General features: G+C 54.1%; 7 protein-coding genes across 7 annotated transcripts; 3 read left to right on the forward strand and 4 right to left on the reverse strand.

Annotated features, from left to right (window-relative positions):
• Positions 1-45: 45 nt before the first annotated feature.
• CABS01_09376 (uncharacterized protein) lies at positions 46-1,123 on the reverse strand (the record flags this gene model as incomplete). Its single annotated transcript, XM_060542733.1, has 3 exons — positions 46-351; positions 648-915; positions 1,074-1,123. 3 exons carry the CDS (start codon positions 1,121-1,123, stop codon positions 46-48), a joined length of 624 nt encoding a protein of 207 aa, XP_060400460.1.
• Positions 1,124-2,771: 1,648 nt separating this feature from the next.
• CABS01_09377 (GATA zinc finger) lies at positions 2,772-4,232 on the forward strand (the record flags this gene model as incomplete). The annotated part of the gene is made up of 2 exons (XM_060542734.1): positions 2,772-3,984; positions 4,072-4,232. The coding sequence occupies 2 exons, from the start codon at positions 2,772-2,774 to the stop codon at positions 4,230-4,232; spliced, it is 1,374 nt and encodes a 457-aa protein (XP_060400461.1).
• Positions 4,233-5,904: 1,672 nt separating this feature from the next.
• CABS01_09378 (uncharacterized protein) lies at positions 5,905-7,254 on the forward strand (the record flags this gene model as incomplete). Its single annotated transcript, XM_060542735.1, has 5 exons — positions 5,905-5,986; positions 6,156-6,179; positions 6,363-6,557; positions 6,741-6,922; positions 7,096-7,254. The coding sequence occupies 5 exons, from the start codon at positions 5,905-5,907 to the stop codon at positions 7,252-7,254; spliced, it is 642 nt and encodes a 213-aa protein (XP_060400462.1).
• Positions 7,255-7,505: 251 nt separating this feature from the next.
• Positions 7,506-9,615, reverse strand: CABS01_09379 (amidase; the record flags this gene model as incomplete). Its single annotated transcript, XM_060542736.1, has 5 exons — positions 7,506-8,564; positions 8,642-8,658; positions 8,719-9,235; positions 9,327-9,429; positions 9,485-9,615. The coding sequence occupies 5 exons, from the start codon at positions 9,613-9,615 to the stop codon at positions 7,506-7,508; spliced, it is 1,827 nt and encodes a 608-aa protein (XP_060400463.1).
• A 670-nt stretch (positions 9,616-10,285) lies between these two features.
• Positions 10,286-10,564, reverse strand: CABS01_09380 (uncharacterized protein; the record flags this gene model as incomplete). Its single annotated transcript, XM_060542737.1, has 1 exon — positions 10,286-10,564. One exon carries the CDS (start codon positions 10,562-10,564, stop codon positions 10,286-10,288), a length of 279 nt encoding a protein of 92 aa, XP_060400464.1.
• Positions 10,565-12,614: 2,050 nt separating this feature from the next.
• On the reverse strand, positions 12,615-14,084 carry CABS01_09381 (uncharacterized protein; the record flags this gene model as incomplete). Its single annotated transcript, XM_060542738.1, has 1 exon — positions 12,615-14,084. One exon carries the CDS (start codon positions 14,082-14,084, stop codon positions 12,615-12,617), a length of 1,470 nt encoding a protein of 489 aa, XP_060400465.1.
• Positions 14,085-17,081: 2,997 nt separating this feature from the next.
• CABS01_09382 (uncharacterized protein) lies at positions 17,082-17,474 on the forward strand (the record flags this gene model as incomplete). Its single annotated transcript, XM_060542739.1, has 1 exon — positions 17,082-17,474. A coding segment is annotated over one exon (393 nt), but the record flags the coding sequence as incomplete, so codon positions are not given.
• Between the last annotated feature and the right edge of the window lie 7,185 nt (positions 17,475-24,659).

Below are 24,659 nucleotides of genomic sequence, written 5' to 3' on the forward strand. Positions count from 1 at the left end.
CTCCAAGTCAGCCCCACTGAGTGGTCGGGACAAGTCTTTGACCGCTCAAATTGCAGTGCAAGATGGGGTCACAAATGGCTCTAGGTCGGGGCATTTGCTCCGGACAGCGCTATCCCAGTTGACAAGCTGGTCGACCCGTCGGGATGGGCTAGGAGTAGTGAGGGGATTATCGTTGTGCTGAGTTCTCAGGGCATCAGCCTTGGAACAACTTTTGATGGAGCTGGCTACTGGGCATGGGCCGTGCATGCCGGGCGCAAGACCTACGGTGCCCAAGGCATACAGTAAGGCAAGGTGAGCCAAGGTAAGGTAGATGATGCCATTCTTTTCATGCCCGCCATGTGCTGCTTCATACTAAGGTCTGGCTAGCGAGCAAGGTGAGGTGCGGCTTTCCATGAGATACTCCCGTACATACCTACCTAGTACTTAAGTAGGTAGGTAGGTATCAGATGGGACATGGGAGAGTTTTCGGCGGGGTTCAAAGGATAGAGGTCTGGAATTGGGAGGGGGAGTCTATGGTACTACGTAGTAAGTGTACACTCAGTAGGTAGGTACGGAGTACGGCTATGGAGTGAGGTAATGTGCCTGAGGGGAGGGGAAGAGGGGGAAGTTGGAGGCAACTCATTGGGCGGAGAGAAACTGGGAAGTACCTCAGTCTCAGTGAACAGAGGCCCGGCGCCCAATGTGAATGGCCAAGTGACCCAACCCAATGCAAGGAAGGCAGGGTCGGGTGCGATGACGAAGTACCTGCCTTCCTTGAGGTAGGTACGGAGTACTTGCCTGCGCTGTGCCGGCGACGGTGGAGGGGTGCAGCGGACCATCAGCGGTGCAGTTAAGGACGGGATGCGAGGTGAAGGGGGGAAGAAGTCCATAGCCAGAATTGCCATGTGCTCCGTTTCCATTTTGCAGTTTCCCATCCTTTTTTTCCCACCTCATCTCAGGTCCCTGCTTCTTCCATTGCTTCTTGCACCTGCTGCTTCCGCTACCTTACCTACCGCTGCCGCTTCCGCTTCCCTTTTTTTCCCATCCGTATCCGTACCTTACCTTACCTTACTTTACGGAGCTCAATATCTTACGTGCGGGCTCGCAGCTCTGCACCTTCTGCATCCCAGCTCAAGGTAGCCATTCTGTCCCTGCCAAATTTTTGGATGGTGACGACTTGACCTTATTTTCTCTCTCCTTTCCTGCACTGCACTTTCGTGTGCCTCGCACCTTCACGTCTCAACCTTTTTTTTCCCTTTCATCTTTTCCCCCCCATTCTCGTCGTCTCCTCATCCATTCCCTCTCATCCCATTTCACTCCCCCACCGTTCCGACGCAGCTTCTGATCTTCCCTCGCGACCCTGCATCGCTGGCCAGGCCAGGCCGCGCCTCGACTCGACCTCATTTTATGACCCGCGTGCCAACCTGACGGAACCCAATCCAGCCCTCGCAAAGCGTCTCACAGCAGCCAAGACAAGGACCGCAGCCACGGGCTCTCTCTACTACGTACTGTCCATCTCACCCAACGCTGCACTCACTTGATCTGGCCTTCCATCTTGGCCCTCGACTCAAAAGCCCGTCTCATTCATCCACGCACTCAGCTCACTCACTCACTCCCTCGACAACTGGCCCCGTGTACTACTAGGTACTGCTGCCGCTACCGAACCCTCGCTTCCTTTTGCACCGCTGCGAACCAGACAGGCATAGTCAGCCTCTGTACCGATACTCATTCGCAGCCGCAAACCCATCTGGCCCTTTTTATTAATTGATACGAGACCCCGTCGCTTGGAAACATTTCACAGAGAAACATACCACCACCACCACCACCACCATCCCCGTCGACCTTATCTGGGTGCCCTCCGCTTTCTTCTCTCTCTCTCCCTCTCTATTCCCTCGTTCTGTTGCCTTCGCCGGACGCACTCTGAAGTCGTCTTCGAATCCCATTCTTTGGCACCCTTTTCGACAAAAAAATACAAAATAGACGTCCTGACCAAATAGACATGCAAGGCTAAGCCCACTCCTCGATGCACAAAGCCCCGTACCAGCTCGCACCCTACATTCTATCTTGATCTATTTAGGTTCTAGGCCTCTCCGGATCACCAGTTCCTACCCCCCGCACCTGCTCATACCCATACGACGGTCCTCGCGACTTAGACCAACGAGCTCACTCTCTCGCGCTTTCACAGCTCACCGTTGTTGCACACCCAGTAAGCTACTGCTGGTTGTACCTGGCATTGGCCCCAGTTCGAACCTGGTCCTCGCTCCAGCCACAGGCGCAAGCAACCATCTTATCGCAGTTTGACTTGCCAACAGACGCACGAGACGGTACATACCTTGCGAATAGACCCAGCCGATTTGCAGTGCCTACCGCCTTACATTGGCCGCCAGGTGAACGGGACCGCATTCTGCTCCCCCCGGGCACACTTCCCGTGCATCGGGATCAAGTCAGCCCCCTCAAATCGCCAATGCCTTTGTTAGAAGCCGTCAGGGCCAGTATCGGAACAGTACCGCAACCATGTCTCACGGACCACCTCAGCCTCCAACCAATTTTCTTGGCTTTGGGCCCCAAGATGCCTATTCCGCCTTTGAAGCTGTTCGTTCCGCCCGCTTTCCTAACCATGCTCCTCCTCCTGATCTGATAACTCATTTTCTTCCCCTCGACCGCCTCGCTTACCTCTCCTCTCTGTCACCCTTCCCGACCTCTGACCCGCCAGACCCCCCGGCGCATCGTTTTGAGAAACCACCCCCATTACTACAATTCGCTACAGACCGCTCCAACAACGCGCTGACGCAATGCAGATGGCGGAAGCCGACCCCAACATCATGTCGTCTCTCCTGGACTCGACAGTCTACGGAAGCTTTGACGCCATGTCCATGAGCGTCGACAACCCCAACGACGAGAACGCCATGTCTACCTTCAACTTTGTCGGCAATACACCAATGCCTGACGGCCTCCCCGACGATACCCCTTCCATGAATAACAATTACTCCAACAATGGCGACGATACCTCCAGCGTTGTTGGTGGGGGCCCCATGCCTTCGAGCGGCTTCAATTCGCAGGCTTTGCAGCAGGCCGGCAGCACCCTCACCGAATTCACAAAGAGGCGCAACTGGCCAGCAAAGGTCGTCGAAGAGCTTAAAGACTTTCTCCAGATACTCGACGCCAATGGTCGCATACGTTTCGTCTCCCCGAGCATTCTAAATCTTACGGGTTATACCGCCGACGAAATCCTCGACACGTTCCTCAAGGAACTCGTTCACCCTGACGACCAGGGCGTCTACGTCGCCGAGCTAAACGAGTCTATAGCATCAGGAAACCCGCTACGCTTGTTTTTCAGGCTAAAGAAGAAGGATGGTAAATACGCCATTTTCGAGTCGGTCGGTCACGCCCACATCGCCGCGTCCAAGTTTGCGCCGAACCCACACAATCAAACGCCGTTTTGCCAAGCCGTCTTCATGATGTCGCGCCCGTATCCAACAAAAAATGCTGGCTTGCTGGACTCATTCCTGGAACACAAGATTGAGAACGAACGTTTAAGGAGGCGCATTGCTGAGCTGCGCAAGGAGGAAGACATGGAGAATGAAGAATCACAGAGGCAGTGGCTCCAGAGCCAGGAAGGCAGGTCGGACGTAACACCATCAGAAACCACAATGACATCCGCCCCGAGCGCCATATCTCGGGCCGGTGACGGGGGCGACAGGTCATCAGCCCTCAACGTTGCGCTTACACGCGAAGCACTGGAGGGTGTTGCGGGGAGCCGCCCGGATTCACTAAAGGACAAGATGGCCAGATATGAAGGGAACTCACACACTGATACCATTGAGATGTTGACCGGACTGAGATACATCGAGGGCGAGAGGAGCCGCGGCATCACAACAGGCAACGCGAGTCCGACCTTGATCAAGGGAGACGCGGGCATTGCGATTCCACAGGACCGGGACCCTCGGACAGGTGACAAGAAGAAGAAGCTCAAGACTTCGGAGGAATATGTCTGCACGGATTGTGGTAAGCTCCAACTTGGGTGCGGCTTGCAGGCTGCTTGGTATGGCAGGATGCACGCAGCACACCGGCTAACGATGATGATCTGAATAGGTACCCTGGATTCTCCGGAATGGCGCAAAGGCCCTAGTGGACCGAAAACATTATGCAACGCGTGTGGCCTTAGATGGGCCAAGAAGGAAAAGAAGAATCGACACGGTAACAACAACGCTCATCACTCAGGATCGTTGCAAGTCGAGCATGGCGGAGGTTAAGTTTTAATGAGTCACCACTGGCGCATTGGTCGGCAAGTGCCCACGAGGACTGCCCTGGGCGTGGTCATTCCACATGCACCGGAGTTGGCGTCTGGAAGACGGCATGGCGCAGGATATCAACTTTGACGGACATGCAGCTGTTTGCCATGTTTCCAGCTTTGTTATTTCACAGCAATCAAGATACCTGAAGACAATTAGGTCATGGGAAGGAGGAAGGTCGTAATTTTGGCAAGAGCAGTTTCCAACAGCAGAATCTATTTCAAGCCATGTTGCTTCAACCGACGGGGTGATCATCCGGTCAGGCGAGTCAGACGCAGTTGATGTCCGCAGCGGCTCGGGCGGGACCTACCCGGACGTGCGGTCCTGTTTATCGCAGTTCGGCCGGCGGTCAAGATTCGACCCCAGTACCGGCTAGGAGGTGTAGCCTGGCTATCGGCGGGCGGCAGGCATCGCGTCGTGCCTGGTGTTCCGAAGCGGATCAGCATTTGGCATTGACTGGCTACCTCAGCCACAGCTTGCCTCTCCAGTTTCTTCCCGCGGCAGAGGCGTACCGTCGAATCCAGGCTGCCACGCTCGGGATCTGAGTTGATTGCAGAGTATTACATCCGTTCCAGACCCGAATTCGCCTCGTTCACGCGTCCATGGCCATCCATCGACTGGCGTTGACACATGAAAGCCCGGGGGTTTCCTGAAACAGGTCGTTCGCCCTGGAGCTCTACACACAGCTTGGCAGGCTTCGTCCTTGCATAGAAGCGACTCAGGCCATCCCCGCGCGAATGAATTGCAGCCACTACCTTACGCTGCGCGACTGCTTTGCGAGGGTGTGTAGAGCTTGCTACTGTGGGTGAGACATAGGAAGCTAAGGTACCTAAGCAACAACCAAACGTGCTAGGTTCCGTTGATCATCCAGGCGGGGGGCCTCTCACAGAAAGGACCCCGCTGTCGGGGCGGATCAGCTGTGGAGGGGTACCTACCCTGTGAGGGGCTACTTCAGGGTCCAACTGAGGAGCACTTGCCAAGGCACCGCCCATGGAGCCCAAACACCTCACCTCACCAAAACATCTGGCCCGGTTCTTAACGACTGCACACATTGTATCGCCTGCTCCGACGTGTGTAAGCATCGAGCTGCGTCATTTGAGTTGCACTACCGACATGAGTAGTCTATGGACGGCCCGTGGGCTTGTGGTCCCCTCCCCATGTACAGCTAGCCTGCTCCATACCTTACAGGATGTGTTCTTAGTGGTTCCATTCTACCGCCTGTGCTGCTCAGGTTGTTGATTGTGGCTGTGAACCGGGAGGCCTATCAGACCAAATCAACAGTCTGCCACAGATTCATTGGATGCCGTTCGATTCTGATTCGACGTTGCTTCTGGATTTGGAGGGGGCATGCAATGATGCATGGCCAGCTCAGGGCTCCTGAGACAGTTGATCGCCCGCTTGGTGATGCGGAGACGTGGCTCGCCTGTGCTATTTACAAAGAGCTATCAAAACCTGGGCCTGCCTTACTTACGCTTTTAATTCTTCTCGTTCGCGTCATCTTTCCTCTCTCCTTCATCTCTTCTCTCTTTTCTTCACTTCTTGCAAGACTAAGCGTTCTCTACCCCAAGAACCCCCACACTATTACATCATTACCCATCATCATCATCATCAAGCTACGACAAGCTTCTTCACAATGGACAAGCTCATGAACGCCGCGCAAGAGTACCTCGCCAAGGACGACGATAAGCCCAAGCAGCACCAGCAACAGGGCTACGGTATGTGTGCTCGTTCTCGCCGCCCTTTACAAGCTCTGGTGCCCCTCCATTGGGATACCTTGGTACCCCGCTGTCCCGGATCTTAACCCCGCCCCTGCCCCTGAATATCACCAAAGGTTAAAGAGACTGGGAAAGAAGCTTTTGACTGATTATGATGCTGGAAATCTAGGTCAACCACTTCCCGGCGGCGACAGTAAGTTTTCTTCTCCTTGCTGAAATCTTTTCATCTCATTTTTCCAATCGGACCGAGTTCCCGTTACACTTGGGGGGTGTCAGTCAAATTGCTTGATTTGATCAGCTGCGTGTAATTAACTGGCAGAGAGAGAAATTGAGAGTTCAAGAGCCAGCTAGCTAATCAACCCATGTGCAAAAACAGAGTCCCACGGAGGCAACTACCCCGCCGGCGCCGGAGCCTTCGCCGACGACGAGGACGAGGACGATTACCGCCACGCCGCCAACGAGGCCTCGCGCCACGCGGGGTCGCACGGCGATACGGATCTGTTTTCGAGTGTGCTTGGCGCCTTGACGCAGAAGAAGGGACAGTTGAGGAACGAGGATATTGATGAGGATGGTGCGTTGGTTTCTGTCTTTTTTGGATGTCACTACCCTATATCCCCTTTTACACTTCTTTTCTACTGGCAATAGCACCATGGTGCCGAAAACAGGAGAGAGTGAAAATTAAAGAGAGAGAGAAAGAGAGAGAAGAAATGCTCATCTACACCATGATACCAGTACTGATCTAGAGTACCAACAGAGGCCGTCAACAAGCACAAGAAATACTTTGGCGACGACGACGACGACGAAAAGGCAGACGACAAGGGTCTCGGCGCCGCGGCCGCGATGCAGGCGCTCAAGATGTTCTCGAGCGGGCAGACGGGCGGACAGAAGCAGTCCCAGGGCGGGTTCGCCGGTCTCGCCATGGCCGAGGCCAGTCGGGTGAGTTTCTCTCTCCTTTCCCCTCTACACCTACACTTACACCTACACCTTCGTCTACACCTACATATCCGTCTACGCGTCTACTTTAATTCCCCTGACCAAACCGTCCTCCCGTCGGGGTGGAGGAGTAGAACGAGTGCAATGTAACTAACCCCCGCTACTCTCCCCAATAGCTCTTTGACCAGCGCCAGTCCCAGGGTAAAGTCGCCGACGGCACGAGCAAGGAGTCCGCCATCCAGCAGGCGGGGGAGATGGCGCTCAAGATGTACTTCAAGAGTCAAGGACAGCAGCAGGGCGGTATCATGGGCCTGGCGTCCAAGTTTATGAAATAAAGTGCCTGTCAATGATTTATGGATTAGGTGCGGATAAAGCACGGGGAAACCCACAAAGGGCACGACAATGAAAATGAAATGAATTATATCAAGACCCTATAGAAGTATTCCGTGCTTGATTCATCATCATGATTAGATTTCTTGCAGGCTAGAGGTACTGAGGTAGGATTACATTGGTTTTCTGATACTCATCAAGCGAACAGACGATCTGCCGCATCCTTTTCTCTCGGAATTCGCTTCCTTTGGCCCTCTTAGATGTTCTTCTTCGCCTCGAGGCCGCCATTCTTGGCAACCTCGACAACATCCACCCACCCCTCGGGCCTCTGCCGCCCCTCCGCGATCAAATACGTCTCGGCCTCCTTCGCCCAGCCGAGAAGCTGCTCCTCGCAACCCCACTCCGCCATAGCCATGAGCCCAATGGGAACCTTACCTTCGCCCTGTACGGGATCGACGTAGCCCACAGGCGCCGTGACGGCGGGACACCCGCTCACGTTGGCGACGTAGACGTAGCTCATATTTGCAATGGTGGTGTTGGCATCAGAGACGCCGTACGCGTCGTCGCCGGGCTGGCGGGGCCAGCCGGGCAGAGGGGTGGTTGGCGTGACGATGAGCATGCCCGGGTTCTGCTCGTAGAGCCAGGCGACGTGCTTCATCAGCAGGTCGCGGAGCTGGGCGTACTTCATGTAGTCGCCCGCGGGCGTCTGCGTGCCGACGGACATTGTGATCTTGTTGGCGTGGTTGATTATGGACTGCCACTGGTCCGGGTCCGGGTGGCGGTGGCGGGCGAGGTCCTGCATCTCGGTGACGCAGGTGGCCGAGTGCATGAGCTGGATCTCGCGGAGGTAGGGGATCTTGATGGGAACGACGGTGTATCCCTGTGATTTGAAGTGGTCCACGGCGCGGCGGCAGACTTTGGCGACGGACGGGTCTGCGCGGGACCACCACGCCTCATCGATGCCGATGAGTTTCGGGGAGGAGGGGGAGAGTGCCGGGGAGGGGGTGTAGAGCCCTTGGATGGGGTCGTCTGGGTTGGGGCGGGACATGAGGCGGTAGGTGATTGTGAGGTCGGCGACGGTGGCGGCGAGGGGCCCGACTACGCAGACCGACGAGTTCATTGCCATTGTGCGGTGGTGGGAGGGCTTCAGGCCGTAGACGGAGTTGAAGGAACTCGGGATGCGGATGGAGCCGCCGGCGTCGGTGCCGATTGCGATGGGGACTATGCCGGCGCCAAGGGCGGAGCCGGCTCCGGAGGAGGAACCGCCGGGGTAGTACGATTTGTTGTGCCAGTTTGTGGGGGTTCCCCAACGGGGCTGTTTTCATAAGGTCAGCTGTTGAACCAAGGGTTTACGAAGATTCCGTCTCGTGAAACGCCGTATCTTCTACTCACGTTGCAACCGTTGGTATCTGCAGGGTCTCATGTCAGCTTTGTTCTGGCAAGTTTTGATAGGGAGCGGCAATACGAACCTCCTCCCAGCTCATGCATGGCGTTCTTGCCCAAGACGATGGCGCCAGCGGCCTCAAGCTGCTGTACAGGCCATATCGTCTTGTCGGCGGCCTTGAACCACGGCAGGTCGGGGCGGTACTGCATTCCATTGTGGCTGACGTAGCCCTTGACGTCGCAGTCATCCTTGACACCGATGGGGACGCCGTCGAGGGGTCCCAAGGTTTTGCCTTGCTTCCACCGCTCCGTGGAGGCGCGGGCTGCGTCGATGGCGAGGTCCTCGCGGCCGTGGGACGCCACCCAGGCGTTTGCGTAGGGTCCCGTCTCGGGTGGGGGGTGACCCTCTGCGCGCCGGATCAGGGGCAACAGTGACTGGACCACGTCCAGCGGGGTGACGGCTCCTGAGGCGTAGAGGGCTTGGTAATCTGCGCTGGACAGATAGCGGCCTGGTTGGTCTTGCGGTGCCGGGGTTGTCAGGTCCTTGGTGAGCGCAAGGGGTTCCGGGTGGGATCCTGTCTCGGAGAGGACGAGTACATCGGGCTGGCAATGAGTGTTAGCGGCGTGGAGATTAGATTGCAGGTGTCCTTTGAAGCTCAGCAGTGAGCAGGAGGTTGGGAAGAACTAGACGGACCTGAAAGCGGTATCTATAATCGACGAGGCCGGGAAGGTCTCTGATGGAGCCAAACTTGGCGTTGCGCCAGAAGAAGCGCTGGATGACGCCGGAGTTGGCGAGTCTATGTAGAATGGATCAGCTCATGAGCTAGCATGTGAGTGAGGCTCAATACGTACGCTGTTGCACCCGCCACAAGAGGCCAGCCGCGGAGGACGGGGTTCTGATCCTCCTTTTGGGTCTCTGTTTTTACTTGCGTCGGCGCCTCGCGGGCACCGGGGTAATTGGCATATTTGCGGTTCGGAGCCATTGTGTATTTCGTCGGACTGTGAAGTTGCTCCCCGGTTTTTGGAGCTGATTTGGTGTCTTGACGTCGTGGACAGCAATTGACACGGACGCCGAGGCAGTTGGTCAAGGATGAGTGTCTTTTGGACCAGCCGACGTGTTATGAAGGAAGAGGAGTTGGAGCTATACGAAAACGTCGAAGCAGAGCTAAAGTAGATGAAAGAAAAGTCTCAAAACCTGGATAGCAGGATCAGAAGCCGTTGGAAAGGGACGTTGAGGGGACCCTTTTGGGGGAAGGTCAAGCTCGGCTGAGTGAATTTAGAGTTTCAGGGGGGTTGTTGTTGGGTGAAGAAGCAACAGAGAGGGACCCTACCTAGGCTAGGAGCTTTGGCCTTGGAGACTACGGAGTACGGATAGAGTAAGGTATCTGTAGCTTCTGAGGAGCGGACACTCGGACGATTTTGGAGGTTGAGGGCGAGCAAAAGTTGAAACGAAACGGATAAGCGAAGCGGAGCAAATTCGAAGTACTCTCTGTTCGGACTACTGTCGTTCCTTCCCTTCCATCACTCCGTAATCACGTCGGACTAAGGTAAGGAGGGGAGGTGTGGAGGGCTCCCTTGCGTTAGCTCGTCTTACCTTACCTCAGATGTCTGCGGTGGTGATGCTGCTGCTGAGTACTGAGGGTAGAAACCTGTTCAGCATAGGTATTCCGTAGAGCGAGAAAGCCTTTCAGGTTTCGGGACCCGCGCGGGAGCTCGGATCAGCGCGATGCAGCGCACACTGCAAGCTCTCTTCTCTACAAAGTAAAGGTGGTTCCCAGCAGCTGAAAGCCCCATTTTCCCAAGAGTTCCTGGGGCTAATAACTTGCCAAGGTATCGCCGGTCGACCGATCTTCCCTGCCCAGTGTCAAGACTTAAAAGCAAGGTACGTTTGACACTCGCAGACGTCACGAGCAGCTTCATATGCCTCGGCATCTCTAGTCGAGTTCTGGTGCCAAAGGTGTGGGGACTGGGGAGAGGAACGGCGGCGCTGCCTATCTCGTGCTTTGATGACATTCCCTTCGAGAGCCCGTGTTGCTATTGGCCGCGCAGTTGATGTGCGGGCAGGTCCCAATTGACTCGTTTTATTCGCTAGACCAGCTAAAGACCCCCGCCAGAGTCCGAATGCACATCACGTAAGACGTACTGCGTAAGGTAAGGAAGGCTTGTGCCCATCCAGCTGGATTCTCTGCGAATAGACATCGAATAGATATCGAAAATCTGACAAGTTTCCTCGACTCGCAAGGGCCTGGAAGAATCAAAGCGAGCACTAGAAAGGGTCCGAATTTTTGGGGTTACTGCTCTGTCAAAGTTGTTGTTTCTGCCAGTGTAAGATGCGCAAAGGAGCGGTCTGCGGGCCCGCGTACGGGGTTCCTCGCCTTATCGCTATCGAAGGGGATCAACATCCCGTTCCATCCGGACGGATCACCTTATCTTATCGATATGACAGAGAGATAAGGAACCTCGGTGCGTGCAGCGTTGCAGTCGCGTCGGGGCCACCTTCCCAACCCCACACACAAGCCGATCTCCCGTCGGTCAAGACACCTCGAGGCGCACGCGACCTGAAGAAGGCGCAAAAAAAAAAAGTCTTTGGCGCCTTCCGAGTCCCGACTACGGATACATCCGCGGAGTATTTTTTTTTCTTGTTTTTCTCTTCTCACTTACGACAAAAAAGAAAAGCCAGTTGGGTAAGGTACCCTACCTTACTTTTTTTCAGTCTGCATGTAGGGTCCTGTTCAAGATATATTTGCACATCATATAGACTGTCTAGGAAACGCCTCAAACTAAAGATACGACATGATCGAAACCGCGCCATCGCAATTCTGTCCTGACTCCCGCGAATCTTTACCCCGGGATCCCATGGTTTGCACACTCCCACGATGGCACGATCGCCACTGCCTCGGGAGGGCGCTAGAGGGAAGGGAGCATCGAGCCGTCTTGTTTTGGCAATCTTTTTTTTTCTTCTTCCTTACCCCGCCATCCCGCTATGAGCTAGTTTCCGTAGACTGCCGTCGAGGAATTGTTTCCAGAAAAGTGAACTTCACATGCATTTCCGAATTGGCGAGGCATAGACTAGGCTCTCATGCAGGTGCATGCGTCTTTCTCCACATCTCAATTCGAGTTCGTTCGGATTCCACTAAGCTTTGGTCACGATATTGCAGATTTTTGAGAGCATTTGTCACATAATTTCACACTTCATGGAGCACTCAGTGACGAGGAAAGGAGCCATTCCCATTTTTGACTCTGTACTTCTACATACGGCCGCGCTGTTCCCGTAGGAATAAGCTGTTTTCTGGCCAGATGCCCATTTCGCTCGCTCGCTCGCTCGGAACCAAGACGCCGTTCCCCTGATTGGAAGTTTCCTCCAAGAAGCCCACGAGGGCCCAAGGTTTCTTCCCAATCCCTATGTCCATGCCGTTTCCCACGGCAGCCAAACGAGTGGTTCTCCCATGTTTCCTGAGGGGTGTCATACCAGAGAGAGAAAAAGAGAGAGGGAAAATGATGAGATACAAAAAACTGAAAAATCCCAAACGCCATGCCAATCCGAGTTCCGTAAAAAACGAAGGAAGTGAAAATCCTTTTTTCTTTTCCTTCTTGCTCATCAGCCCATGTCCGGAAATTCGTCTGAATGCTGGTCATAATCGTGGGTGTTGTTGAGAGCGTAAAAATGTTCAAAGAAGCCCTGGCCTCTGCAAAGGCATCTGGTGGTGTCGTGAAAAGAGGTAGGGTGGTTTTGTTGATGGGTTGTCTTGGGGCTTAGGGTATATGATGAAAGGTAAAATGCAGTGGGACAAGGGCTGCCTTGCCCGCCCGTTGTCATGATGAAAGGATCCGTCTCATTCATGCTCGGAGTTGTTGTGTACCATGTTGTGCGATGTGGCGGGAGAATACGGACTGGGCGGTGAGCCCCAAGATGACGCTGAGGTGAACAAGGGGCGAAGATGGCAGGCGTTGGCCGAGAGAGTGCTTTCTTCTGAACAGCTCTTTATTTCTTGGCCATGTTGGTCTGGAGGCGCAGAATTCTAGTCCGGAACCAAAGAACGAAGCTCGTCCAGGCACCCTGCGTCTTGCGCTTGGCAGTCTGGGAGCGACGGGGACCTTCGAACATGAGCTCATCAGCAACAGGCTCTTGACCCTGGTTGGTGCTGGCATAGTTGCGGCTGGCAAATCCAACGTCGCCCTGGGCACCCATGGCCAGCTTCTCAGCATCGGTAGTGGCCTTCTTGGCATCCGAGGGAGTCTTCTTGCGACTGATGGAAGGGCGGATAATGTCGCTGGAGCTGTTACGGGTGCTGTGGGAGAAGCTCTGCTTTCGGGCAGCCTCCTTTGCCTCTCTCTTCATCATCTGGTGCTGCTCACGCTCATAGCGCTGTGCCTCTTTGAAGTCGGCACGCTCTCGGTCGCGCATGTCCTTCTTATCTTTCTTCTCACTCTTCTGACGCTCCTTCTCCTCCCAGCGGCGGCGCTCCTGGCGGATACGCTCCTGGTGGTAGTTGGAGTCAAGCTCAGAACGAGAGCGAAGGCGGAAGCCGTCGATAGAGGTGCGAAGAGGCGACATGGCAGTGACGGAGGTTGAGGGTGAAGCTGAGGATAAAGGTGAAAGTACAGGTGCTGTACTACTGGGGGCAGCTGACTCTGAAAGCCTGCCTGCTGAGATGTTGATATCCGAGTGACTAGATACGTGGACTAGTCGTGATGAGGTAGTGTTTGAATTTGTACGACTGGTGTTGATGCGCAACGACGGAGGACCAGTATGGTTGTTGATATCAGATAGAGAGGAAGTGCGGCTTGCCAGTGAGGGTCGCCTGGGGTAAGAAGAGGAGGAAGGATTGCTGGTGATGGGGATTGCAGAAGATGAGGGTAATGGCGGGTGATAATTGCTGCGATGATGTAAATAATGTTGATCGAGCAGATCGTCGTCGTCTTCTGTTATTGTCGGGGAGTAGTCGCGGGGAGCAGGAATGCCGGCAGAAATATTGGTGTTGCTATTGCTGTTGGCGTGTTCGATGCTGGCGAGAGAATTGGCGTACGAGAGAGGTGGTGTTGAGGTACGCGGTGTTTGTTGGAAAGGGTGGACGAAGCTGCCGTTTCGCTGGCCACTGCCACTTGTAGCAACACTGACGTGGGAGGTGCCGCTGGTCGAACGGGCGTGGGAGAATTTGCTCCTTCCGTTGTTGATGCTGCCGCTATGGTGAAGTTCGGTGGCCGAGATGCTGAAGCTGACGTCCCTTCCCCCAAAAGATCCTTCCCTCTCTCGTCCCAGGCTGCCACCACCCAAACTGCTCCCATAGTTTCCAAACATCGTCTGCTGCTCATCCCAACCACGGTCCAAATCCAACGAGTTCTTTTCCGAGTGCGACAGCTTCTTCAGTATCGGCTTCACCACTGGTTTGCTTCGCGACTTGGACAATTTGCCCGGCACCGCAGCGCCCGTTACATCCGTGTACGAAGTCATCGTTGCTGACCTTGTTGTTTACAGGCAGATTGCACCTCTTGCAACCGTTACCGGCTTCGGTCCCAGTCCTTTCCTACGCTCTACTGGTGACAGCGTCGCGTGCTGGTGCCGCCGATGTCGATCGCGGTGGCGGCAGCTTGCTTGACGGATCAAGCTTTTCTCTTGACCAGTTGGTGATGGCGATGGCCAGACTGCCAGACCGGGACGAGTCCTACACCATGCAGGCCGGGGCCGCAGACCGCACCCCAGTCTCTCAGAGACGACTCTCTTTAAAGCGACTATGATCACCGGACGCGATGCATGGATCGGGCAATGGGAGACACGCAATGGCGACAAAAGGCGACGGCAGCGGCGACAACGGCTGCTATGGTTCGATGCCAAAGACGACGCGATGTGTCTGGTAGTGACTGTGAGCAAATTTAAATCCACCGAGACGAAGAAGCGGCGGTCATGTCATCCAACATACGGTGAGACTTGGACCCAGATGGGAGGGGGAGCGAGATGAGCGGCGCCGGGGGGGTTATCTAATGGGCGAGATGAAAGGTGGGAGCGACAGGCTGACGCAGCGGAATGGGCGGAGTCCCCAGGCGGATGGGATGGGATGGGACGGGATAGGATGAGCGATGGAGAAGAGTGTGTGGCGGTCGTCTCGGCCTGCCTCACCTTGTCGTTTTCAGCAGACACTGCCCACGCAGAACTGATTCAGCGACTGTAAGGCCAAGAGCTCGTCGGCTCAACCCGAGTGCGAGTAGGCCAAGAACGACTGTCGTTGCCGTTGCCGTCGACCTAGCCGTTGTCGTCCTCGTTATCGTCACTCCTCTTCATCTGCTGTTGCTGCTGCTACGTCGTCGTCGCCGTAGTGCTTGCTGCAAATCGCAGTGGACAACAGCTACACGGTCTACCTACTCCAGCGGAGAAACAAGATGAGGGGAGGGAAAACGAAAATGGGGAAACGAGACACAAGAGTGACAAGACACCCCAAGCAAGTTCAAGTTGCACAAGGGCCAACACCGACCGTCCGCATCGGCACCAGGAAACAGCGAGCCCAGGCCACCGCCAAAAAGTGCGCCGAGCATCCGCAACCCGCTTGGCTACGCCTGAATCAGCCTCATTCCTTTCCCAACTGGCATGGAGCACGTGGGGGAGACCAAGAAATGCGCCCGGAGAAGGATCGAGTGCACCGAGCTGGAGCGCGAGACTTTGACATGGAAGAAGGAGGGGTTACCTTTCTAAAGCGGAAGCAGTGGTGTGGCGTCGTTTGGAACCTTTAGCACGCCGGGTTTTTAAGGTTACGGGCTCTCAGGACAGGCCCAGACGGCTCAGCGTTCCAGAGGTTGCTTCCGGAGTGTCTTGCCCCAGGGAGCGCGGTCGACTTGCGTTTCTTTTCGCTATATCTCTGGCTGACTGACTGGGTTGGGTTTGTTTACAAGGAAGCGGATATGTTTTGTTGATGTTGCGGCTTTTTCCCAGGGTCTGTCCCCGAACAAGGCGTTACCGGTGAGGTGAGAGAAAAGGCGGGCTCGTGGGCCTCAGGTGATCGAATGAGAGGGCCTGGAGAAGTGAGAATGGAGACTGGAGAATCAGAACTAATGAATATTATCTGGGTCTGGTCCCGGGGTCGACCGGGTGGGAACAGACGGGGATTTGACGTCGGCGATGGCAAAGAAGCAGGGCAAAGCGAAGCCGTGCAAGCGATGGTGTGGAGGGGGCCTGCGAATCTACGGCCACTGCGCCGAGGACTATTGTGGAGAGGACGGCATTGGCGCTGGTGGTGTTTCTCTCCCGCGTTGGCAAAGAGGCAGAGAGGCAGTGGCAGTGGTCATGGTAGTGACATTGGCTGCCTCTGCTGAGCTTCTTTCTGCTCACCTCAACGCCGAGCGCAGTGCAAAGAGAACGTGACCTACATACACGAACAGGACTATCCCCACGGTTTCCGAGCGCACCGCCGCACACAAGCACGCGCGCAAACGCAAGTACTGCGTCTAGCAATCCCACGTTACCTTACGCCCAGCCAAGGCCGAAGCAGGAATGGAACAGTGGACCAAATAACGGTCAGAGATTGATGGGATGAGATGGGATGGACGACGTGGGCGAAAGATGAGAGAAAGTCACAGGTGCCAGTCTCCCCGTCGACGGCCTTGCTCTGTAGTAACGGTACCAACAAACGGCTTCTCGCACACAGGACACACTGACTGGCACAACCTTACACCAGCAACCCCCAAGCAAAGTGTGTGTGTGAGAGACACACGGCGGTTGGCAGGTCACCCTCACCTTGTCGTGCGTCGGATCAGTCTCATCTAAACACACAATTCGCCGACTGCAATTTCCAAATAAAAAATCTTTCGCGCGTGGCGAAACCAGAACAACAAGAAAGCCTCCAGGAACATCTGTTTGCGGATGGTGCAAGTCACAGCAGCGGCCAGCCCCAGCCGCAGAGAGAACAAGACGAACAGAAAACAAGATCCTTTCAAAGAGAGATGCCGCGAGACACAGGCCGTCTGGGACACAAAGTCGACCCCATCGTTCTCGAATTGAAACAGAGCTGCATCAAGCTAAAAGGCTACACTCTACGAATGAAAACGCTCCAAATCCCACGTCCCGGCACCTATCCCCAGCCCCCCTTCCGGGCCCTCCCTCAATAATCCTCATGCGCTTGTCCACTCACCGTCTGCAGCCCATTCCTAGCCAGGTTCGCGCTTCACGGGATGTCCTCCACATGCGAACATGGGTGACGAGAAGGAACGGGGCAAAGTGCGCTCTCCGGCAAATCATCTTGACCATCACTTTCCATCACCCACCAGTGGCCAGTTGCAAACGCCAGACTCTCATGAATCAACATGAATCTCCGGCCCGAATGCTAGGCTCACCTAACCACCCCCACAATCCTGCATCCTTTAGAGATGACGCTTGCTTTCCCCCAATCACCATCGCCAAGTGCCTCACCACAGGTTCGGAGTATTGTGCTCAGTGTGTTGCAGGACAAAGCTTGCCTCTCGTGTGCTTATTATATCTGCTGTCAACGTCAAAGGTCGCCCAGGCCAAAGTCAAAAGTTCAGAAGTATTTCCCTTCTCGAGTTTGGATTTAATCTAGCACGCCATGCCTTGTTCATTGTCAAAGGCACTTCCTCGACATGGCAAAACTTCAAGAGACATCCGATGACGATGACGAGCCTCGGGCCGCTTCGTGGCAGCAGCATCGCCAGCAGCATACGATTTCGCCCAGGACTAGGGTTCGGACATGATACACCCAGAGAGAAAGCCGACTCGGTTAACAACATCGACGATGCGGCAGCCTTCGTACGTAGTGTTTTCCTCGATATGTGGGCTGGGCCATTGGTGCTGCCACTACGGTACCGCCGCAACCACCACTACCACCACTGGTACTTCTAGCAACACCAACGCCAGCGTCAACGAAATTCCTGTTTTGCTGGCTTCCAGCTCTGTTCTCTGACAGGCTGCTCCCCGCACAATGCCAACCTGTAGTTGCACGAATCAAGTTGCTCGGCCAGCTCAGCAAGGTGAAGCGACTGCAGGACCACTACCAACCACAACCCTTCTTGCTCGGACTCTGTGGTATGTTTACCCCGCCACCAAGAAGTCTTGCAGATAAATGTCGAATCCTCCTGGAATTCCAAAAACAGACCCGCCCGGTCTTTGTGCATAGTCGCTTGACCATTGCCAGAATGACTTTGGAAACTGGAATTCTTCTGGGACTCTCATCCAACGTCATCACTGATATTGGCGTGGCTCTTTCGGGCTGGCATAGGTAGCCACAGATGCGCCCGTGGGCGCAAACATGAAGCCCCGGGGTGTCTAACAGCATCAATTAAGTGATGAAAATAAAGCCCAATCGAATAGCGAGGCGGGCGATACCCGCGGGCCAAATCCGCAAAACTCTCACGATTTTGATGGCTATACGGCGCTGGGCTTGCCCCACTCTCCTCCGACCCGGCCCCTCTCCCCGACAATGCCCATCTGAACTCAATCTTGAGTTGCATCTCCAACCATGTTTCGACCACTGCACAGATTGTTGCGACCAACCTCGCTCGGACTCGAAAGCAAACCCCAGATCCTGAGTGGTCAAAGACTCTAACTGTGACATCTGGCCTCGACCAGCCTCTTTTTTTCATCGGAATTCTTCGTTTCTGGCACCTAGTGTGAATATGATACTGCAGGGGGACAGACGAGTATGTTGGAGTGAGTGTGAAGAAACAAACGACCCGCAAGGCTTCCTCGGCCAATAATTGTAAGCTGCAAGCAAACCGACAAGGCAGGACATAACAGTAAAGACTTTGGTTTCTGCGCGACCTCTTTGTCTATTGAAGCCTCTAGGCTTGCTTACAGACTCCCCGCTACTCTCCCCCACTTCTTGATGAACAATATGTGGCTGATATCGACGCATGTCGGGCGTATGTACGTACGGGGACTATTTGCAAGCCCGCAGCACGTGAGCATGAGCGTATACCTCAAAATAGCCCCAGCCGCTCACCCGTTCCCAAAGTCTCCTGTTCCGACGGGGTCTCGACGTCCGGCGGCGTTGTTGGTTCCCAGCTTCTCGCAACGTTGTTGGCCCTTCTTTTTCTTTTCTTTTCTTTTTAGATGTGTGTATCTATAGCAAGAATTCAGTCTAAAATATGTTTGTTTCGGCTTTATTCTCCCAATGCCTCGAGGTCCGTAAAGCGGTTCCATCGGAATGGTCTATCCAAGGGAGGCATGAAGAGGTCGGCACTTGGACCAATGGAGCAGCCGTGTGTCTATTTCCAGCTGACCCCGCGAGCACCTACCTGGATGGCAAAAGAGCACACACAAGTTGGAGATTGAAGATATCCCCCCCCCCCCCCCTCAATCTTGTTATGTTGCTATTCTTGAGAAAAAAGTTGGTCTCAGCTAGACCGGTCCTTTCGGCCCAACGGGATGTTCCTCGCTCTTCTGTTTCGGTGTTACGATCGACATCGCTTCCTACTGCTGCTGCCGCCGCCGCTAGGCTTGTGGTCCCTGATGATCAGTTTCCCCGGGGCCGGAACGAGACAAGACTAGACGTCCTAAGCCGCCTTGGCAATATGATCGTCCTAAGAAAAGCTCATGTTTACCTCACATTGGTTGCCGTCTTTTCTGAAGATTTTCGCGAGCGAGTGAGTGATGAGCATCATCTTCTGTCTGCCAAAATTGCCGTAGGGTTTTACGGCGACGGACGGGCTCAGCTGGTGATCTGATGATGGAGGGAAAGTTTACGAATCCCTATTATGCGTAAAAGACTTTGGCTAGACGAGAGATCATTTGCGGGGGAACAGGATTTGTGCCATGCGCCGTTAGCCTTGTGTCAGCCTTACACAGTCCTCATAGAGATCACTCATGGCTCTCTGACCGTTTTTTTGCGTTGAAACACGTTGGCATTTCCGTTTTATTCATATGCCTTTATAAACTTACATGGTAGGAGAAACTCTTATGCTTTGAAGAATTTAGGGCGAACCAAAAGACAGTATAGTAATGGGTTTTTGGTACCTTATGCAAAGCTTTTGATACTTACTGTTAGACGACATTTTTAAAACGTTGAATGAGCTGCAATGCATAGGCCATGATGAACTCGCGCGAGCTCAGTGATCCTGGTGTGCGGTGGCTTCATCCGAATGTGTCTGGTTCGTTTGATGGCATGGCACGGCATTCTTATGCAATGGTTGTCATGCGTGAAGTATCGTGTTTGGTGGTTCGTTGGTAACAAGTCGGCATTTGTTTTCCACGACGACTTGATGGTCTGGCGTTTTCTTGTAACGAATTGAACCTGTGTCATTTGAGTCTACTTTCAATTATCCTGCGAGGACTCTTGTCCAGTTCTAGAGTAACAGTAGCTTCGTGCAGAAGATGGCTTGCGAGACCAAATGCCCAGAGCTCTCTCTCTTCGTGATCGAAGATCTTGAGATCGCCTCTGAGTCGAAATCGATGAGTATCTGTCGGTGCTTTTGGCGTTCCTACAGACGCGATTGAGATTGATACTTGCCATGATGTTTAGCATGAGAGTATCTGTGACCATAGGTATCACAAACCTAGTTTTAAGGAAGCTGGTGAGGGAAGACAGCATATTGCGATATCTCATGTGTTTCTCCAGCGACGGGCACTGGTGACATTCACGGACTGGTCCAGCGAGACAGAAGATGCTGCGCGGACCCGAACAGAGATTGCCACTTTCCTTTCACAATGTCAAAATCCCGACAGCAAATTCAATAATAATAATAATAATAATAAAAACAAAAAAGAGTTCGCCACCGGTGTGGCTACATCTCTTGGTGCTCATACTGGGATTCGAACTCGGAAACTCGGTAAGCCTGTCGTCGAGTAGGCATAGGGGCGTGCGTGTTGATGGTTGACCATGAACCACTCCACCACCCAGCCAGTTTGACCTGACCCCCCGACCTAGAGGGGCGCCTGCTGGCTGGTGACGGGAATGGACTTGAGGGGGTATATGTGGGCTTGTTGGTTGCGGTTGTGGTGTATTGTAGTGAGGGCTGGGCGAATACACGATGACGCGGGATGATGATTCACTGAGTAGGGGAGATAGTTCGCTTCGGTCTTCGTGCCTCGCTCCTTCTACTGCAGCTGGATGTGCTCCTTTCTTAAGTAGACCGTGACAGACGAGATGAGATGATTTACCAGCCCAGTCTGAACCTTCGAGAGTAATAACCCGAGCACGTATGTAGGTCCACGAGGTTTCCCTTCCAATGAATGTCGCCTGACTGTCCCGTCCAGACAAAAACACTGCTTGCGTACGACACGTGACGAGGGACTATGAATGTACGTTGCTAAACTCAATCAGCATCTCATCTACTTTGCGTTGCTCTCGGATGAAGCTGTACTAGAGGCCGTCACTCTGGGCCTCCATCCATCTTTGGGCACTTCATCTCCCGAGTCTCTGTTTCTGCATGTGAGTTGTCTTCCTCAAATCCATGAGAAACATACAGTCCGGCGATTCACGAAGTTTCGTTCCGTTCTTCTACTTCTTTCATAAGAGCCACATTGCTGAACGAAGCTTTACACTGCAGACTTATCAAAGCTGACCATGGGCATCCAATCGCCTCACGTTGACTAGCTGTGGACGCATGAGCTTAGATCTTACACCCCCAGGATCATGTAGAATGTCGTGAAGTACCAGCTTTACGTGTCTATCATATGAAGTGAGGAGACGAACTTCATAGGTTTGTACAAATGGTCCACACTGATCTGCTCTCTTTACCACCTCCTATTCCTGAGCCGTTGCAAGTCAGAGAGACAGGCTGTTTTTGCATTTCTCGCACTTGATCTAGAAGACGGGGAGAGGCTACAAAACTCAGAGGTGTAGTTTATATATTTTGAGAGACTCGTGGATGTAGCATTCGGCGAATTTCATTCAGAACGAGTAAACCGTAAACTCATAGATGCTGCCTTCGTTTACATATCAACAGGCGAGATGGAGTTTCCAGTCCTCAAGAGGCACATCAGCAGGCGCAGAGATATACCTCTTAGATATAACTTTCCCTTCTCACAAACCACCCAAACAAGCCTACGACTACGTTCAAATTGGTAATAACCACATCAACTCCCAGCCCGTCAAATGACATATCTCATCCTCCACAAAGTCCTCCTCCATCTCCATCCCCCCTCAACGCAAGCGATATCCACACCGGTGAGAGCCCATCGCTGATGGAATGACGACCACAAAAACCGTCATGTGTTTTTTTCCTCACCATAACCGATGGAGGGGGGGAGATGCTCAAGGGGGCTGCTTACATCGGTGAGTAGGGGTTGGATAACGCGGGGGTGGTGGGTGGGCTGTTCGTTTCGCTCGGCTAAGCAGAGCCAGAGAGTGCAGTGAGTGAGAATGACAGCCCGAGAGAGAGCAGCCAGCCCCACGCTTGCTTGCGGCTCGCTTTTGCCTGCCCGCCTGTCTTTTCCCCCCTCCCCTCCTTTCCGTCCTTCCGTCATGGCACCATTCGTTTTCAACGGCATACAGCCTCACCGATGTTGCCTATTCCAGCATACCGGTCAGGAAAAAAAAAGGGTACCTACACGCTGGGGGATGGATGGAGTGAGAGCCAGCTTTTTGCCCCCCCGGGAGCCCCCCTTCCCCCTCCCCCATCCCGGTGAGCTGGCTTTTGATAAGGGGATGCGGTGTCGTCTGACCGAATGGGATGCGGATTTGTTATATATGAATGATGACAGAGTTTCTCTCTAAATACCATGGTGTGCCCGGCTTTATGTTCGTGGTCCAGCCTTTGTGTTTCTCTTTTGATCTCCTCCATGCCCGAAAGTCTGACCCCGAGACGTGTGCCTCGCTGGCATGTTCGCCGTTTCCTATGGTAGCACGCCCGATTCGCGTATACCTTTTCGATATGTCTCGTGATAGATGTCCGGACGGTACAGGGAACAGTTTCACGGCGGGGATATCAGAAGAGTCGGGATCTTGGAGGACGTCACCTCGAAACGGGATACACGAACCTCCAAGCCGGCCGGTCACAGATGAAGTCTAGAGCATTACGGAGCCATTTTGAACTGAGGTCCGTGTGGAAGCTCCGCAGCGGGAACGGATAACCACACCGGATACTCATCAACACCGCCAATCCCCTTCCGAATCACGTACACGATGAGCCGCACACGGCGTAGCCGACCGACCCCGAGCCGCTTCTCCTCCCGCCCAATACATCGCCGACGACCGTCCTGACCACCAGTAGCCGCAGATAGGCAACGCCTCCTCGAACCGACTCGCTGTTCTGCTCACCGGAGGCAAGCAAGCAGGAAGCTTACCGTGTGTCTATCCGACTCTCAGTATCGAGCGCCGCTCCTCTGCGCAGCCCTTCTTGTTGTCCTCGCCACCTCCTATCCGACAGGCGCACGGCAACCTTGGAATGCCAGTTTACCAAGCTGGTCGACGACATGAAAGGTCCCGCATTTTATCTCTCGTGCTTCTGCATTGCCTTCGAAATGAGCTCGTCAGCAGCAAACAAGCGTCGCGATTTGTCGAAGTTTGTCATATCTCGGGCACGTATGTATTGTATCCTCGGCGGACGCCAGCAACACATCCTACGTCGTGCTCACAGTGGACTCCCCTTTGACGAAGGACAGCCCGTATTTGCCATAACTGAAGCGGGATATTGCTTCCCCTCATGGCTCGCCTTCCAAGGACCCTCGGCGAGGGCGCCAAAGCCGTTTCACACGAGGCCCACCTTCACTCGAAAGACATACTTACAACGATTCTCACTGGACCCACGTGTAGGCTCGGGGCGTCGTTATCTGCCACTCGAAGTAAACAGCCTCTTCATCAAGTCGAAATTCATCGTACGAGGGGTTTTCTCGGACCCCAATAACCGACAACCTACCCTGGGCACAGGTGGTCCCCTGGACCCCAGTCTGGCATCAGGACGCACTTGCAAAGACACCCCGTGTAGACAGAGCGTACAACCATGTCTTAGTACTCGGGCTACTCGCGTGATAGTCGGGGTTTGGATGAGCTCCAGGGTAAGAGATGTACCCCGAGGTAGTCTGTTGTAGCCTTCGAAGCCGCCTTCGCTGCTGCTCTTGCAGATCCGGATCCTTCATGCTCGAATCCAGGACATACCTGCCTGTGTAACAAGACGAATCCGGTAAGCACTTCGAGGAATCGGGGTCGATGGTCCGAGGACCTCGCCAGTAATCATCGTGAGAACGACTCTGGGCTGCGGGGCAGGTGGCGAGAGTGGAAAAGGTTGGTGGTGATCCTGAGTACACCTCAGGAGGCGGACAGGGCTTGAGATAGCGTGAAGAGTCGATTTAGGAAAGAGCAGGACGCCAGAGTCACTTGACAAGCATCCCGAAGTCCTGAACGAGCCTACCAGCGGCTGGACCGCCCTACCGTGCCTCCAGGAAACGAATCGCATAGATCCCATGACAGTCGACCTCCAGGACCGTAGAGGATGGGCTGAGACAGCCTGGAAGAAAGTCCCCGAGCCATGTTGAGTCACTCGTTCCTGACGAAAGAGAGCCTCAATGTGGATGCTTGACTGACCTGGGGCAAAAGGGGCGAGCCCCTGGACACGTCCGAGTCGATGGTTGGGCCCTTTCATGCAGCTCCTATCATTACTAGTCTGGAAAAGAACTCTCTCCCTGGCGTAACAACGAGACTCAGTGGCTTACCATCACGAGTATCTCAGGGTATATCGAAATATTCAACACAAGAAAAGAGGGTTGAAAGAGATCACAGCCCTATGGGCGGTTGTCCTCAATAGCCATGTCGCATGTTGGCACGTAGGTCACTATGCATGCTCCCTCGTGTGACTCGAAGTCCAAGGGTTCCAGGAACCAGCCAAAGACTTCTCTGCTGCCGTTGTGCTGATTAATTGCACAACTAGCAGAACCTCGTAGAGTTGTGCGAGGGTTTGGCCCTGGTTGCCGCCGTGCGGCTGCATGTACAACACCATGGGAGGCGTCGTGTGTGTTACACAACTGACTTTTCCTATGCGAGCGAACTCTGTATTCCTCTAACCTTGTCTTTATTCTTTCCAGAGGTAGAGAGTGTCCAGAAGCCGTTGGAAACTGTCCAGGATGGAAAAGACGATAGCTCATCTTCAGTAC

This window comes from Colletotrichum abscissum, assembly GCF_030869225.1.
Source record: "Colletotrichum abscissum strain IMI 504890 chromosome Unknown Scaffold_22.1, whole genome shotgun sequence".
Lineage (NCBI taxonomy): Eukaryota > Fungi > Ascomycota > Sordariomycetes > Glomerellales > Glomerellaceae > Colletotrichum > Colletotrichum abscissum.